The sequence below is a fragment of the Lytechinus variegatus genome, chromosome 5, assembly GCF_018143015.1.
Source record: "Lytechinus variegatus isolate NC3 chromosome 5, Lvar_3.0, whole genome shotgun sequence".
Classification (NCBI taxonomy): Eukaryota; Metazoa; Echinodermata; class Echinoidea; order Temnopleuroida; family Toxopneustidae; genus Lytechinus; species Lytechinus variegatus.
In genome coordinates, this window is record NC_054744.1 from 19002740 (window position 1) to 19022079 (window position 19340).

Genomic DNA, 19340 nt, shown 5'->3' on the forward strand with positions numbered 1-19340 from the left:
TCATGCCATTATACATAAGAACGGGGTAGAAATGAATCCAGATGTCACCATGGATGATCACGTAGTCCTAAGGACTATCCTAAATGAAGGCGATCTGTTTACTTGTCAGTTAGTATCACCACTAGAGACAGAAAAGAAAGCCTGCACGGTGATACCTCTCACAGTATCAGGGCTAAAGGTACGTACTGACCCTTTAGTGGCATATGTTGAGGTTGGAGGTGATGTCCAATTTAATTGCACTGCAGAGGCCAATGAACCTATAGAGAGTTACCTGTGGAGTTTGAAAGCCGATGCGGTTTTACGGTTCCTAAGCAAGCCTGATAGGTTTAGAACAGACGACAATTCACGTAGGCTATCGCTTTTCAACTTGGAAATAATTGATGATAGATTGTGGGTAAAATGCTCCGCCGAGGCGCAGGATGGAACAAGTGTCCTCTCCATGTCTGCGGTGAAGATAATAGTCACGCCTCCATCTCATCAATCAACAACAGCGATGACCCCCAACCAGTCAGCTATCATTCCCATTAGACGGACTACTCTGAAATTGACCGACGGAACAACCACGTATGCAACCCCTGAACTTACCAGTAACTACACAGATGTGGCCACACCTGGTTCACGTACATCCTTGCCACTCTCTACACCAGTCATAGCGCTAATAGCCTTGGGTGGCTTGATAGTATTCCTAATCATGATTGTAATAATCGTTGTCTCTGTAAAGATATTCAGACAACGCAGTGCTAGCAAAGACGTGGACAGACATAATGTTAACACCAGGTGGGTGATGTCGACTCCAGAGATCACCATGTCCGAGGACGTGTCTGAACGACCGACCAAATCGAGGTTCGGCAGGAAGAGCAGATCCAGCTCCAGGAAATTCCTCTACTCCAGGAGAAGCTCCAAGAAGAAGAATCGCTCCAACAACTCGTCGGCTCAGAAACCTACAGGGGTTGTGCGACATCTCCCTCCACAGCCAGTGACACCCGATCCGCGAGCGATTTATCAGAATATTCCTCGGAGTGGATCTTCCAACTCGTTGCACTCTCTCCACTCTGTACAGCAGAAAATACGAGGAGACTCCTCACATAGCTACGAGGTGGTGAAACCAGATCCTCCAGATGTGATCGCATACAAGAAGCCACGTCCCAAGCAGTTGGTGTACCCCATGGTAGGAGGAGAGGTAGGGTATGCATCAGTGGAAAATCCCGAGGAAGTCCCTTCTTTGATATACGCCGAATTGGACGTCACGGCTAATATTCAGATAGTACCCCCAGTGGGTAAAGATTTTGATCCGAGTATCCTCTATGCTAAAGTCAAAAAGTAAAGATCAATTCCTGCAACGGAACATGCATTTTCATAAGTAAAATGTACATCATGAAGCTATTTATGCTACTGATAACACACTGACACATAAACACGTGAAGAAAGATGAAGACGTCATGTCTTGTTTATCCACGAGTACAGTGAGGCCATAATACTGTTATACATGTTATATGGATAATGTTGTAGACCCATTGCAGTAATAAGCAATGTGTCATTCTTTCTGACATGTCTGAAGAATTCTCAACATTAATCGTAATATGTCTAGATTTTGCTGAATGGTAATATATGTATAAATAGTACACGTTTTGTATGTATATAAAGGAGAGTATTTATTTCGATATGGATTGTCAAAATATGATATACAATGTATTGTATTGTTAAAATATATGTCAACCAAGGTTTCTTTCTTGACTACACATTTTTTGTTGTTGGCATTTGAATTTGATATGTTCTGGTCACTTCCAAAGTAAATATTTGTTTTGTTTATTGAATGACTAATGTTTAAATCGATGTTAAACTAATATTCTTACACAACTAATATCTAAAGGACATGACCAGTATCAAAAGTAGCAAATTCAGAGGGGCGGTCAAAATACAAGATCCACGTCCACCAATTTCACTATTATTGTTTAACAGTTTAACATGCTTACTCACTTTCAATGTGTTTGGTATTTCACCTTTTCGACTTTTCAACTTTGAATCGCAATTTCCTCTGGGAAGTATTAATGACATTGCAATATTGCTTTTTGCTGGAGTATTTGCCCTTCATGCCAAAATTACATTTGCAAAATGTCAAAAGTTTAAACAATTTGTAGATTGCTGTGTCTAACTACAGCTATGCGAAGGGAAGTGTCTAATTCATTTGCCATCGCTTTTCTACACATTATCAAGTGTAATCGTTGGAAATATGGTCATTCGATCTATTTGAAAACAGGAATGTTCGGAAGTGATCATGACGTAGAGACTATCAAAATATTTCTCGTTAATTTAATGTAAAAAAATATGTGATATGCATAAAATATGCGGTAAGCAACTAAAGGAGCTAATGAGGTAAACAAATCTTTACCTTGTTGGTCTCGGACTGAAAGTAGCGAGCGAAATATGAGTTTTATTTATCTGCTAAAATGCTTTGTATAGGTAATAATTTACAATATTGATGGTCATCTGTATCATTTGTAATTTCATGTAATAAAACAATGTGAGGTGTATCAATGATTTGCATGCCGTCCGACGTGAAATACGTTGTTAAAGCTTAAAAAGATAAGAATATAGTATAACTTACTTATTATACATCCAATTTCGATGATATTTTAATGAATTTGATATATGTGTTTGTTTTAAGCTATTTGTTAAAAACACTTTTTCTTGTGATCAACTTATAATATAGAATATTCAGAAAATAGTTATGATCCATGGTCCTATCAGTGAATAATGAAAGTTGAAATGTTGTTCATCTGATACGATTTTCATGGCAGTTGCTATTATTTTTGCCAACAAAATGGAAACGGATTCCTTTTGAGAAAACGTCCATTATTGGATGAGCAATATATTCTTTCCGCCATATCAACTGTTACTGATACATGTAATTCGTCTCTATTTCTAATGAAGTAAGATATAAATCGTAAGCGAATATCTCGTTGTTCTAACTTTAAATCGTAAGACACTAATAATTAAGATTAATTATAAAATGTCTTATGTGTAATTGTATTTTCTCACATAACAAGTCGACCTTCAATATTTACATGAATTCAGAAGTATATCATTGTACTAATTAATCTCACAGCCTCGAGTTAAGTGATAAGATATCGCTTTCCGGTTTGGTTTCTCTGTTAAAAGAATGGTTAGCAAAAACCAGATAAAAAACAACAACAAGAATCTGCTCGGAAAGAAGATATTGGTCACTTACATCCTAGACATAATAATGTCGTCATCCTTTCCTGGTAGAAGTTTACATTTTTTACAGTGACAATTGCTGTTTATGCCTTGTTTTCTAAGTATCTTTATACAAATGAAATGGTAATTACTGTTTTAAATGCAAAACTCTGTAAATGTCCGCTGTGCCTGTTTGGAAATATTACATTCTATTCAATTAAACGATTAGGGAAATGGGCAAGTAGTATTTTCATTTGTGATATTTCTAAAAGTTGATAGTGAATGAGTCGAATAAAATTGTTTACTGACGCCTTTCGACGAAATTGAAAAAAATAAATTAAAATAAGATAAATCATTGTAAAAGTGTGTTAGAAGAGTATATTGTTATTTTACTATTTCTCAGTTTTTGCTGTTTGAATAAATTTGAGTAGTTTTGCAGATGTTTTCTCTCTAAATTCTCTCAGGTAGAATACATTGCAATTGACTAGAATTTATTTGAAAAAAAACATATCCTTCAATAATCATTGGTAACTGGCTTTCTAATCATAAGGAGGCTGAAGCATTTTCGGGCGAATTTTTTCAAGGGCGAATAAATGGTAAGATTTTGATGTGAACGTCCTCTTGCCTTAAGAATACTAATTGACAATTTTAATTTTCGGTACTTTTGTAAATTTAACTATTGAAATATATCACTAATAGAGCTATTTAAATTTCCAGCCAAGGCGAAACATACTAAATAAGGGTCAATAAAGGAATACCTCTTGCCCTTCATACGAATAGAAAATAAAAATTGCATTACGCAATATTACTTTTCTTAGCAAATTATAAAAACACTACTTTTGAAGATTTATGTCTGTAATCAGGTGTCAGTTACACTCTAAAAACAAATCAGTCAAAAATGACTAGTTAAAAGGATCAGCTGGGTGCAACAGTTATTCTAGTCATAAATGACTATTTTCTAGTTATAGTTTACTAGAACAGAGTTATTTCTGACTAGAATATATGTCAGAAATGTGAATATCAGTGATTGCCATATCAGTTGCTCCCAGCTGACTACTGGTCTGGTAAGTTTGACTGATTTGTTTTAAGAGTGTACGTTCAGCAAGAAATTCATCCATACTCTTCTGCACATTGTATAAAGGGAAATGATAGGACCTGATAGTCGAGATAACGAGGGGGGGGAGGGCTAGACATACAGTCCATCAAATCAACATATCTGTATCCATCGAGTTTCAAGTTTATTTCAAGCGGTAATCATCCGAATATTACGAGCTAGGAACTACGAATGAATCCGTAATTCTGTGCATAGGAAGTTGTTGATCTCTCCCCTCCTGATCGCCTACACCTATGCCTATCTCTTGCCACCCCCCTCCCCCCTTTATCTCTCTCTCTCTCTACTTGCAGAGATGGGTCAAGGAATGGGTTAAAGATTACCTCTGATGAACTAACAATAATTATGATCTCCATTAAAAAAAAAAAAATTACATTTTCACCAGCAGAACAACTGCTCATCCAATTTGCGCAAGTGAAATCGCCCCCTCTCTCGCTTTCTCTCTTTAGTTCTCTCAAAGGGCGAGAGGTTACCAAACCCCACTGCGGTGACGGACCTCCCCCATGGCCCCATCTAATTTTTACGGAACGAAATTGAAATTTCTCCCCTAAATCTGTACAAATTTAGAAGGAGATAATTTTCAATTTAGTGTTGACGATCATGAACAATGAGGAATGAAGAGGCGAGTGCGTGTGTGCCGGAGCATGAGAGGGTGTGTTATGTGTGAGAGACGGTTTGTGCGTAGTTTTATGCCGTGGAAAAATGTTTACGATCCAATTCCAAGTAATTTTAAGTTCATGTATCGAGTATCAAATTGTCCGCATGCTTAAATTTGAAATTTCCTTTTTACCTATGCTGCTGAATGGTAATCAATATTTTTTCTCAATACTATTGCTTATCATTTTACATAATTCAAGTGCAATGTAGACAGATCTCCGATGTATGTTTTTTTTACCTTTCTAACGTAGACAAGGAAGTTAACCTTATTAACTGTTGCACATTCTCAGGTGAAACCAACGATCGAGAAAGACCTTTGCCAGAAATACATACGCAGTAAAAACGCTGTTTAATATTTTATTCAACGCTGTTTACTATATGAACCTTAGTACAGTATTTGTTTAACCGTTCAAACAATCATGTTTAATTTATAAAAAATAAAACTTTGTTGGTTGAGATTTAAACAGTTGCTTAAACTGTTTAAACAGTTACTGTAAGGTTCATATAGTAAAAAGCATTGTATAATTTTCTTTACTGTGGACAAATGACAGCCAAAACATGTCTACAAATTACTTTATGTACATGGACCTGATACATGTATTTCCTGCAAAATAATATAGATTTATTTCTTTCACGGAAATAAGGAAATGGCATATAATGTAAGCTTACTCCGCTGCTGTATTGTAAGTATTTTTACGATTATATATTCTTAGAAATATGGGAGACATGAACAGAGAACAACGAGTGTGGAGAGGAAGCCTAAAAATATATTATTATTCTTATTTTTCATTGCTGCTTTGGTTAAAAGTCGCCTTTACCATGTTTACAAAATATCATTGACTTCAGATAGAAAACGATTCATCGCAACTCAAGAGTAAAAATGAGTTCGTAAATTATATTCTATTTAAAAAAAAAGAAGAAAAAAAAGCATGATATCCACTACCTTGTTTTATCCAGAATTTTAAATCAATGTCCTCTTAGTTGCCAAAACTGGATATGGTTAGGACTACATGTATTGCTATTTTTATGACTATTGTTATTGTGATTTTAACCAGAACTCAGTGTGAACACGACCACCAGTGTGCAGATTAATTACATGATAATCATCTCTAAGTCAATTGAGGTATGACCGCCTCACCTCATGCATAATGCATCTCAAGTTACATGTTAATGAAGATGCCACCATGTGTACGTTGGCAATTAGCATACACAGTTGATCTACCAGGAATTATTCTGCTTCAGAGCACATGGCGTAGCGCCACGCGGGGCGGACAAGGGAGGGGTACCCTTAATGAATTCATACGATATATTATAAAGTGCAAGTAAGAAAGTCCCCCAAATACGTTATCATAGCTGGATAGATTTCATTATTTTTGTAGTGTACATTATTTAAAGAATAATAATGGTGGGTTATCAAGACCCCAGAAATTGTGACATATGTCAGTATACAACGACCTGTTTTCTACCATGTCTACAGGAGCCAGAAGGTCCCTTACAAAGACTTTAGAAGTTAAAGAATCCAGCAGTCAAAAAGGTTAACATGAAATTTGAATTCCCATCAACGATGCACAATGTTGCACAATGGTGTTCATGGCAGGAGATACCGGATGGGGCCTTGATTGGGGGTGTGCCTCCTTCCAACCGGCCCCTGATTCCTGGGACCTTGGAAGCAGTTGGGTGAAAAGAGTGCTTATAGTGGACGACCCCTCTTTTATGACCAAATCCCTCCCACTTTTTTGTTAAACGGCCCCTGAATCCGCCACTTCTCTTGCAAGGGTTAGTGAGATACAATCGTTCACAAACATAATATAGGCCTAGTTATTCCTCTCAAATTACTAAAACCACCATCATAATTCACGGCCTTTATTTTTTATGATCATTGAGCGATATTCATTGCATGTATTGCGGACTCTGGTAACAGGCTATTCGTGATTGCGAGCATTTTGGGAAACGAATGCAGATTATGTTGTTTGAGTTTCCACTCACCTGGCATGCCTTTGCAAACTGCATCTTCGCATCTTCCTAGTTCCTACTGTACTGCAGATAAGTTACTCACGGTGCCTCGATAATTATCCACTTAAGAATTAAAACAAAATCATTTTCAATTTTCAATCAGTACACGCTGACATCGAGCGGTACAAGCACAGGTATTTTTTTGTCTATATGCAATATGGAACTATTTGGAATAAACCTGACAGCTGGTCGAGATACATTCATTCCCGGAGATGTCGTCAGTGGAGAGGTGATCATTCAATCAAGCAAGAATGAAATCATTCAAGGTAAGGAAATCTTATTATAATCGGGGAAAAAAAACGAAAATGTATTTATCTTGCTGTAGTGATACACTTTAGTCGGTTTATAAAGTGATTCAAATTTATGCATGGCGTTTTTCTTGGAAGCCTAGGAAAAATGCATTCTTTTCACTGCAAATACTTGGAATTCAGTTTACATACAATAGTTGTTGCTATGTCTGGCAAACTGCCTGCAGGTTTAAGTATTCGAGAACAACTATTGTGGAAAGTATTCATAAAATCTGAATAAGTTGAGTCGCGTGAGCCAACGAAAAGGTTCATTCTAAACCTTCATTTCGTTCCGGTTTCTTGGGGGTGTCTAGAACTGGTTAATCATGATGGTAGAATAGTTTGTTGCACGTATATGTGTTCTGCGAAGAAAATACCTGAAAAAAAAAGAAAGCATCACAATATCCATATTCCGATAATTGGCTTGCCTATGAACACTGAAAATGATAAATATTTATCCTTGTTTTCTTTTTATTCAGCTGGAAAACAAGCGCCCAGTAAAATTTTCGACAATTATCAACTTTGTTTTTAGCTATAAGTGGATAAGCCAGACAAAATGTCCATCGGTTTGATAATACTAATTTTTTCATACAGCGCAAATCACAGTTAAGTTTCTTAGCGCTCTAAAAAGGTAGTATGAGAAAGAAACCTATTTACTTTACATATTCAAAATGTATACATACTTTTTAAACAAAAGTTATTTTCCGCACTATGGAAATTTGAAAGAACCTTGCATACCAGGCATAAACATTATGTGATATGTGCTTACACTGTTGAAATAATGCTAAGAATTCTAGCGTATTGATTTATATTACCTGGTAAGAAAATGCTTTTTACTACATTCCAAGGATATAAATATCCATATTTTTGGTTTAAACTTTCTGAACGCCAATCTGACCAACCATTAGGAAGTCCTAGGAAACAAATAGCGTTTAGAGCTAGTGTATATGGTGTAATTCAGATCAAAAATACATTGGGCATCAACCACATTTACGACAGGAGATTTCAGGGTGATGATCAGTTTCATATCATAAATTATTTATTTACATACAGTGTACAACTATACTGTTTAAAATCAGCATAAGAATTTTTTTGTTTCGTGTAAATGCTTTATTACAAAGCGATCCTGATTGTACTTCCTTGTTTTTTCAGAGAAATACAGTTCTTCCATATCCATGATATGAGGAGAAATTTCATCATAAAAATGAGATGTAATAGAGAAATAATGCAACATTAGCAGTGTACATTATACACTAATATAGGGTTCTAATAAATATTTCTGGATACATGATAATTCGGATTTATTTAGTGCAGATTCAATATATCTCTTTTTAGAGATTAATGTATCTGTAGTTTTACACAAACAGGAAATCCTCGTGAATTATATTATATTAATCTATTATTCTTCGATAATTCACTTTGCATCATTATGACAATTAGTATTTTCTGTTGGAATCAATGACAATTGCAATCTATTGACAATTGTGATCGTAGATATTTTTACACGTAGACCATTCAAAAAGTATTTCACTTAGCCTCATTGAACAACAGCAAATTGTAATACGATGTAATATTTTCAGGTATGGGGATTAAATAATATTCTTTAAACCAAAAAGACCCTGATATATAAACATTCAGTTTCTGTTAAACCTCATGACGTCACATTTATACTGTTGAGATTGTGCAATGCTAACATTTTTTCCTGTATATTATGTTTAACCCACTTGTTTTCAAATTTCAGAAAGTTGACTGGTGTGCTTTTAAATATTGTGTATGATATATACGTTTGCTCTATATGATTACGTGCACCAAGTTATACGCATTTTGCTGTATAATTAAAGTTTGTGGTAATGTGCATTATGCCATATTCATTAATATTTTGTCTCCTTTGAATTTTGTATACATATGACTTCGACACAAACTCTACTCCTTTTGCCTCCTTATTCACTGATTCTTATTTTATTTCTGATATTTAACACTAAACTATGAACGTTTAATAAACTATGCCCATTTTGATCACATAATAACTGATGAATGGGAAATGAAATTAATTTAATACATCTTGAAATCGTGAAATATATATCGTGATATATTGCCTACCAGCCAATGCGGGGGCATTGTTAAAAAGCACATAAGTGTCAACGTGATCATTCATGATATTCGAAGGATCTGGTCAAAATAGGCCAAATATGAGAGTTTGAGTGTGTTTTTTTCTTTATGAATAAAGTAATAATAAGAACGAAAGTAGGAAATGACTTTGGGGTATTGATATCGCTTAAACACTTCGAACACATTCTTTGACATAAAAAAAATCTCGTATAAGTTACTTCGTAAAACAAAAACATTTATCGTGTGAGATACCTGCTTCACCACACTCACTATGCTCTCACTGTACACCCGTAAAATGTTAGGCAACATACTGTCCACACGGCAATTGGTTAAAGAATTATCCAACTCTGGGTAGTTTTCAACCAGTACTGTGTAGTTTTCAACCAAAGCACATATTATTGGTTTAAAACTACTCAGAATTTTTTTTAACCAAATGTTGTGTGGACAGTATGTTGCCCAGCATTTTTAAGAGTGTATTTGTTTTTAGATAAATGCGACAAAATAAAGCACAAATAGTTACAGAGAAAGAAAAATAGAATAATAAACCGTCACTTGTTTATGTTGTTCGCAAATCTGACTATTGCATTTACTCTGTATAGATGTTCGATGATTGGTGACACGAACTCAATAAGTAACGCCAAAGTAATAAGGCTAATTGCCGAAATAGAACAACAGTCACTTAGTTAAATGGTACTTGGACTAGTTTGATTGATTGGATGCGGTATAAACTATGACAGGCACATTTAAAGGCAGTAAATGTACGTGTTCTCTAAAAACACCAGTTTGTGTTTTTTTTCTTCAATATCTGTAGGATTGGTGGTGACAATCTGTGGTCAAGCCCATGTGGAGTGGAAGAAGTGCTTTACGAAGTACCAAGAAACGCAACCTTATTTCAATGTAAAGAAGACATTAACAGGTATGAACATATTTTGTATTCCAGCGTATCCCTTCTCGGATTCACCCATATTTTCACTCCCACACAACATCCACCGGTGACCGGTCATCATCTATCTTCATAATATACCCCTCTATTCGCGCAGCCTCATTTTCTCCATTATTCCAATTTTCTCAAAATACAATAAATTAATCTCTCCCTCTCAACCCTCCCACTTCCTCTGTAAAACACACTTCGCACACACCCACTCACGCACTCTCACCCACACACATCTTCGTCTCCCCATCCTCCAATATCCAAACCATCATTTACCCACTCTCCTCACATACTTCGTCTCTCTTCTTCTTATTTCGTTTTGTCTTTCTTTCTTTTCACCGTTCTCACTTGAACACACACGCGCACACACTCGACTAACTCCCACTGTACTGTAACCGCACACTTTTTGTCATCCCTCTCTCTTGGCACATACACATTCTCGCACATACACTTTTTTATCTCTCCCCTCTCAAATACACACACACACGCACACACCCTCCCAATCCAAACACTCTCCGTTTTCCAATCTCCACTCACTGTTAATGAACACTCACCCATTCCATCCCTTACCAACTTTCACAATACCTCTCGTCTCTGTCTCCCTCTTTCCACTCTTTCCTTTCTACCCCCAGCAATTAACAAATTGTCCGTCTTTTCATTGGTAATAGTGTTTTTGTGGGGGATTTAGGGATTTGCTTCTGTTTTTGTTTTGTTTTATTTCACAACATTTCACAACATTAATTACACAAGCTCATACGCCACTCAATGAATAGGGGATACCTTCCATTCTCCACCCAATAACGCACATACACACATGCACACACGCATATTTTCAAACGATGGTTTGTTTTATCACATCTATTATCATGTCATCAATCATGTTAACAGCAAGTGACAAAAGAAAGTCATTTCCATAAAATGCCCAATTCAATTTTGGAAAACATTTTTTGAATAAAGTTTGTACTTGCCAGACTTACAACAAAAATATTGTTGAAGAATATTATGTTTTAGTTTATCCATTTATGAATTCCACATTGATGGAATACCTGTGTGAAAGAAGCACATGGAACAAACGTGCATTTATGTAAAGAAGATTGGGATTGTAAATACTTCAGTTACATCATTATACCTCTCTTTGACATTGTTGTGAAAGTATGTTCCCAACTTTTAATCGATATGCTCGTTTAGAAGCCGGTCGCCCTCGACGAAGAGTATATCTTTTCCGACTGCAATGAATCACTGTTTTTATTTCTTTCAGATTTGACGTCATCTAGAAAGGAAAGAAAACTTTCACGACACGTTCCGTTGGTGAGGTACTTCGAGTTGGACGTACCAGAGGGCACTTTTCCTCCCAGCTTCCAAAGCGACCATGGGTATATTCATTATGACGTCAACGTAACTTTGACTCTGAAGGGCGGAAAAGAATGTGTTGTATCACGACCTTTCAATATCATCAATATGACGTCACGAGGAACGCACTCTGGATATCGTCAGAATTCATGTAAACAGGTTTGTGGGGACATTTTTTGTCATGTTAAATCGAAATTCATCAGAGTATCAGTCACATATAAAACATTATAATAACTGCGTTGAACATTCTGCATGTTCTCTCCGTTCACCCCTGTGTTGTGTTTCATATATTAAGAATGACTTTACGAACGATTTAGGATTATATCATATTCTACATTTTAGGATAAATGACAGAGATGATAGAATGAAACGCCTGCGTATCAAGACGTCTTTTTTCTCTTTAAACTAATGTTTGAACGTTGCGAGGTTAATACTTTTAAACACTATCAAATTTTAGAGCGGGACAGAGAAAGAGAGAGTGGATGGTTGAAAAAGAATTATTGTGAAATCTAAAATGAGTTGGAAAGACTGAGAGTCGGGTAAATTCTAGGCCATCAACCCTCGATAGCAAGGAGGAAGTTAGGAACGGAAATCTCTTTATTGGTTTCCATCTATGTACATAAATAGATTATTTTGCTCATGTCGTCACTTCAATCTAGCTAGATAGGAGGCCCATTATGACATCGGTTTGCTGTCAACTTACGAAATAACAAATGTTACTAAGCAAATTGATATCTCATCTTTAGTTATAGATGATATCTATCTATCTATATAACAAATCAAATTCGAGATTAGGCGCTTTATTAAATGGTTGACCCGCTTGTTTTCTAAGCATAAGTTCTATAATGCAATGCACTACGTATTTAGCAGGGGCCGCGGAACCGGGGGGGGGCTGGGGGGGCTTCAGCCCCCCCCCCACTTTTTTCCAAAACCGTGTACAAAAACGCAAAAATTACCATACGATTGTGATTTTTAGCATGGTCAGCCCCCCCCCCACTTTTGGCTCAGCCCCTGTTGCACCCACAAATGTAATAACGCCCACAAATGTAATAACGCCCACAAATGTAATAACACTTTACCCACAAATGTAATAACGCCCACAAATGTAATAACACTTTACCCACAAATGTAATAACACTTTACCCACAAATGTAATAATTTTTGATCGCCCACAAATGTAATAATGACTTTACCCACAAATGTAATAAATTTGAAGGGATTTTTGGCGAATCCGTTCTAAACTAAAATCCTATAGTAATGCGTTCATATAGCACAAAAGTGCAAAGTCTTTTTTTCAGACCGGGTTAATAAAACATCAAAGTACAAGTCCAAAGTCTTTCTTCCAGACCCGGTTGTTTCAAAAATTATAATATAAATCCAAAGTCTTTTTTCCAGACCCGGTTGTTTAAAAAAATATAATAAAAGTCCAAAGTCTTTTTTTTTCCAGACCCGGTTGTTTAAAAAATTGTGATATAAGTCCAAAGTCTTTTTTCCAGACCCGGTTGTTTCAAGAATTTTAATAAGTCCAAAGTCTTTTTCCTGACCCAGTTATTTAAAAAATAATGATATTCCTGTGGAAAAAATGGGAATCGAGCTTAGTCTTTTCTCCAGACCCAGTTAATTAAAACTGGTGGAATTAATGTCTTTGTTGTTGTTTCAACTTATACGGTGTATATTGTGAATATATGCACTAAGACTAAATTGAGAATCAAGCGTAGTCTTTTCTCCAGACCCGGTTACCTGTTATTTAAACATTATGAATAACAGTTTAAAAACAGTATAAAGACCCCATAATCTTATTAATGCTGGATATAGCGTAGTCTTTCAGCCCGACCATTTTTTTCTTAAAAAAAACGCTAATAGTAAGAATTAAAAAAATCAAAGTCTAAGACAAAAACAAACCTTCAACCTAAGAACCTGTTTTAAAAGAGGTTTAGAGTGTTTTTCTTTATTCCAGACCTAAAACAGTTACGAAAAAAATCTTCTAACATAAGACCTTATATTCTTATTCTCGTGGAATAACACGAGTTTTAAAACGTACTATTTCCTCCAGACCCGGCTATTAAAAAAAGTAACTGAAAAACTTCGAATCTAAGACCAAATTTCCAAAGTTTCACCCAGTAAAAATATGTTTTTTTAAATAATACTACTACCCCTACAAAACATATTGTAATAACGCGTGGGTAAAGCAGACATCCTTTCTCCAGACTTGGTTACTATTTGAAAAATAAAATAGTTTTTACAAATATTCTAAAACGAATACCCAATAATCTAATTACTGTGGAACAACAAGAAGACCGATTGTCGAAGATCGACTTTCCTCCAGACACAATTATTTCAGGAATAAAAAAATCAATAAAACTCAACCCCCAACAACGAATCTAAGAACCAACAATCCTCCAAATTAAGACCATGCATGTAGAAAAGCACATGTTTAGAGCGTTGTCTTTATTCCAGACCCGGTGATTTAAAAATGATTTAAACAATCCTAAAAACAAAAGACTCATATTCTTATTCTTGAGGAATAACACGAGTATTATGCTTAGTCTTTCGTCTGGACCGGTTATTTAAAAGATAAAGAAATATTGAAAAAAAATGACAGCTGAGACCAATCTTCAAAATTAAACCCACTTAAAATGCTTGGGCTTAGAGTGTTGTCTTTACCCCTCACCGACGTATATTATAACTTTTGAAACGACCGGGTCTCAAAAAAAGACTTTGGACTTGCATTATAATTTTTGAATTAACCGGGTCTGGAAAAAAGACTTTGGACGTATATTATAATTTTGAAACAACCGGGTCTGGAAAAAAGACTTTGGACGTATATTATAATTTTGAAAACCGGGTCTGGAAAAAGACTTGGACTTGTACTGTAATATTTCATTAACCGGGTCTGGAAAAAAGACTTTGAACTTTTGTGCTATATGAACGCATTACTATAGGATATAAGTTTAGAACGAATTTGCCAAAAATCACTTCAAATTTATTGCATTTGTAGGTAAAGTCATTATTACATTTGTGGGTAAAGTGCATTATTACATTTGTGGGTAAAGTGTTATTACATTTGTGGGCGTTATTACATTTGTGGGTAAAGTGTTATTACATTTGTGGGCGTTATTACATTTGTGGGTAAAGTGTTATTACATTTGTGGGCGTTATTACATTTGTGGGCGATTATTACATTTGTGGGTGTAACACCCCCCCACTTTGAAAACCGTTCCGCGGCCCCTGTTTAGTAAACACTTACTAGGGGCTTACTTGGCAAATCAACACTTATTCCTTTAAATTTCTACTGATATTCAATACCCTTTCCTCCTGTATTTCCCTACCCTCACCCCTCGTGAATCATGGTGATTACACCCATACACAATACGTCCGATTTCTTTATACACGACTTCGTGATTAAACATAAGTGTCGAGGAAAACTTTGGGCCCAAGTGATAGCCCTCTTAGGCCTCTGATACAATGATATTTAATCAGCAAAGATAATGATAATAATACTAGTAAGGTACGTCATATACTTTAAAGTTTACTATACATGTACACAAAGTGTACTCTGTTATGTACACGCAAATACAAATAGGCACTAGTGCCCCTTACTGGCATAAACAAATCTTATTTCAGATTTTAAGTGGTCTATGGTCTAGGGGAGGTTACACATACATGTATTTATTTTGATACGAAATGTTACTGCATCAATATGGAGTTTCTTCCTTTGTGACATCATTCCCCTGATAAGAATGGGCTATGTTTAATTATATATTTGCTAATTTAAAAGTCAATTACATCTTTCAGCTTTCGTCATCAACAACAAGATCGACCCTTCCGTGGACGCGAGGACGTGTCCATGCCCATATCCAGCCACACGAGGGCGATATGTCGCTTGTAAAGATCCAGATTGAGTGCTTACCCGACTTGTACTGCCAAGATGAGATCGATTTGATCCAGGTATGAACGGATGTGAAGTATGATTTGGTATGGGGGTGTCCTGACTATCACATAATGTTCACATAAAATCAGTAATTCGTTTCAGCAAATTTCTTGGGCATGGTAGGTCTGCTTTTATATTCACGGTCTTACCACGGATGACGCTGCAGGGAGGGGCGGGTAAAATGGTGAAAATAGAAGGGGAAGGGATAAAATACGATACAAAAGAGGGGAAAAAAGGAAAGAGAGCATTCTTGTTGATTTCGATGGCCAGTCCTTTTAAACCTTTTCAATGTTTATATCCTTAGCACTGGCGTGCAAATCGAGGACAATCATTTCCTCCTCCAAGACCCGCTGTTTGCACAATGATTATCTAGCTATCTTTCCCAACTATTGTCCAAACGTCTCTAATTTACAATTTCATTTTGTTGCTGTACTATCATTACCAACTTACATGCAGCGGATAGATTACAGAGTAGACGAAGCAAAGGAGTTCTGCAAATACTCGTCCATTGCATGCAAGGAGGTCAGAAGACATGATAACATCACTGAACTCATCATCTCAAAGATCGAGGTACCAATCGTAAATCATTGCCGGCTTATCTCTGTCAGATACTATCTAAAGGTACGTCAGATATACGTGACATATTGATATCGTAAATTTGGTTTACAAGCTGGGCATATTTAGTGTACAAGTTTTCCGAGGAAGTAATAAAGTTCATCATAAAACCACGCACGACTGTAGAAACGGCATAACTCATATAATACTGCATTCTCAATCGATGTTTTCAATTAGATAAACTTGCAATGAGAAGATCATAGTCAACTTAAATGAACTTACTTTTTATCTGACATATACAAACTACTTTTTATTTTTTTTAAATGTATATTTCTGCAACTTCCAAGCTAGCTTCAGTTACTTTACTTTAGTCACACGATGCCTGACAGTAGGACGGATCGTGTGGTCCAGTGGTTTGAGCATTGGACTCATAATCGCAAGGTTGTGAGTTCGAATCCCAACTCTGCCATTGTCTCCACTTTGATAAAAAGGCCCAAGAGTGATATCTGTCGTCTATTATGTCAGCCACTATGGCTGATTAACCTAGACGTAAAATGTTTCCAAGGTAATTGGTTATATACCAGCTTGGCGTTTACCAGCAAAAAATGCTGTCCTGACGAGTTCCTATGGGAGTTACCACAACACAAACACACAAACTATGCTTGTTCACCGAATAATGAAAATATGCTAAATGCTCCATACTATCGTTTTCAAATACTTGAATCGTCCCTCGTGGTAGGTTGTATTTTCAGGTTAATTTTATTCTAAAACAAATCAAGAAAAGGGTTTTTATGGATAGTTGAATACAATCTTATAAAAAATATGATATCTTATAAATAGGGATATTTTATCTATTGTAAAGGGCGCGATGAAGGAACCAGACGATGTAATGTAATACATACAGTGTACCGTGTGTTTATTTTGTCAGATTGTAGGCCTATACGAGAGACAATGGGTCAGATGCATAAATCAGGGATATCCCTGCATAAATAGTAACAATTGCTTTTGCCAGGCTTTTGCTTGATTCCGTGTACATAAAAATGAGCGAGCAAATGCTTTTGCTAGTAAGCTCAAGCAATTGCTAACTGCCTGGTAGCATTTGCTTGACGATTAAGCTATTGCTAAAAAGCGCATGCATAAAGCGAATGTTTTGCTTGTGCATTTCAGCACTATTTTAGAAGCTCCGTAAGAGCAGCTTGAGCGTTTACTTGATCAAGGCATTTAATCATGCTTAGGCACCTGAAAGAGAGCCCTACACTATAAAAACATGAAGCGCTAATTTAGCACTTACAGTGCTTGCATAGTGACAGCCAAAGGGTTCTGCGTATGAAATAAAGCAATTGTTGGAGCATGATCTTTTGTTTGGCTAGCTACTGACTGTGCTTAAAGCAATTGCTTGCCAGTAATTGTTATATTTTATGCATCTGACCCATTATCCTGCAGTATGTCATCAATATGGCGCCATATAACAATGATTGACTTTAATATCTGACAAATTATGTTTCCACCTTCGTTTATTTTTTCTCGCCTGTCCTTTTCCAATTATTGTTGTTTTCTCTCTTCAATTGGACTTTGTTTTAATGACTTAACTTGGTTTTGTTTTTTTCTCTCCAGAAACTTTCGATCAACCATGACATGTCATGGCTGCCGCTGAGCTGGCAAAAGGGCCCGGAAATCCTGATCACAAAATATTTGCACAGATAAAAACGAAGTTGTTGCTGTCTATAAAATGGCAATCGACATGTACGTTATCTGCCAAACCAATTATTAACAAGAATTCCATATGCAATGTGTAGACATGGTGATTTATGTTTGTTCGGCTTTTTTTTTGCTCTGTCTTACTAAGGTAGCATGGCTACAGTAATCACTAACAAAGGGGCGGTGACAAAGTATGTGAAGATAAAGGGAAGAGGAGGGAAGAAGAAGAAGAAAGAGAAGTATAAACAAAGAGATGCCTGGGTCTTCCAACTTTATCATTTATATCATTTTAGATTATAATTCAATGATATTATTCAAATCTATAGTCTACCTCACTTCTGAATCATGTCGACCCCCTCCCCAACACCACCCCCTTCAGAATATCATTATGCCGCCCCTGTAAAAATGCAAAAATAGATATAATAAGGTAAGAGGAAGATTCGCAAGCCTGCTGGATAGATTTAGCTAATCTCAATGAAATATGTTGGTTTTCTTTCTAAATTATTTAAAATCGCACAACCGTGCTTAGTTTGCTAACACAGAATTTCAGGCTTTTAGGCCAACGCCATTGTCTCGATTGATTTCCCGTGAGAGGTTTGCACAAGACCTAGTGGACTACTATTCATTACATGTTCAAAATGTTCCCTACGAGATTAATACCGCAATTTAATGAGAGAAAGATGGTCCTGAAATGAGTGGGCGGACAGTTGTGTTGTTTTGTTTGTTGATAGAAAGCATTCTTGAAAATAACAACAACATTGCAGAAACTTGCAAAGTCCACCGATGCAAGCATTATTATATTGTGCATTTAAATATCAACGATTGAGTTCAGTTCAAATGTTTTTTAATCGTCAGATATCTTTATAATTACAATAATGTTAATGCATTTCCTTTATTTATTTACTTCTTCATATCGAATCGGGGAGTTCAATGTACTCCTATTGAACAGAAAAAAAGTGAATATTCCGTAATTTGGTATTTTGTATGATTCAAACAGTAGAAAACAAAAAAAATAGTGAGTGAGGGAAATTATTTTACGTCCGATTTTGATGAAATTTTCAGCGTTGTGCTAGTTTGATTTTTTCTGGGGTTGACTTGACCTTTAAGAAAGATGGCCTGCATAACGGATAAAGACTCTTAAATTAGATAGGCATAAAACCATGGAATGTTAACGGGGCTTACGTGTATGATGGTGCATGATGGTACTATCATTTCCATTATTTCCAAACTACATCGGATTTTTTGAAATTTGTTTATTTGTTTGTTGTTTTGTTTTGTACTCATCCTGATACAGAATACTTTACTTTAAAAATGAAAATATAATAATTTGCATTGCAAGAGGTATGAATAAATATTTGATTTTAATATAGAAAACAGAGTCAAATGTGATTTTGCGCGCGATGTTAAACCAAGATTGTATTTATTTCATCGTAAGTTTGCACATTTTAACTATTTAATAAATATACTATTGATCAAGCAACATTGTGTTTTTGTACTTTTATT

At 35.9% G+C, this 19340-nt stretch overlaps 1 protein-coding gene across 1 annotated transcript; it reads left to right on the forward strand.

Annotated features, from left to right (window-relative positions):
- The first annotated feature begins 6610 nt into the window (after nt 1-6610).
- Nucleotides 6611-18309, forward strand: LOC121415650. The gene is made up of 6 exons (XM_041608937.1): nt 6611-7242; nt 10184-10288; nt 11562-11812; nt 15449-15601; nt 16041-16205; nt 17754-18309. The coding sequence occupies exons 1-6, from the start codon at nt 7134-7136 to the stop codon at nt 17841-17843; spliced, it is 873 nt and encodes a 290-aa protein (XP_041464871.1). The 5' UTR covers nt 6611-7133; the 3' UTR covers nt 17844-18309.
- The last annotated feature ends 1031 nt before the right edge of the window (nt 18310-19340 follow it).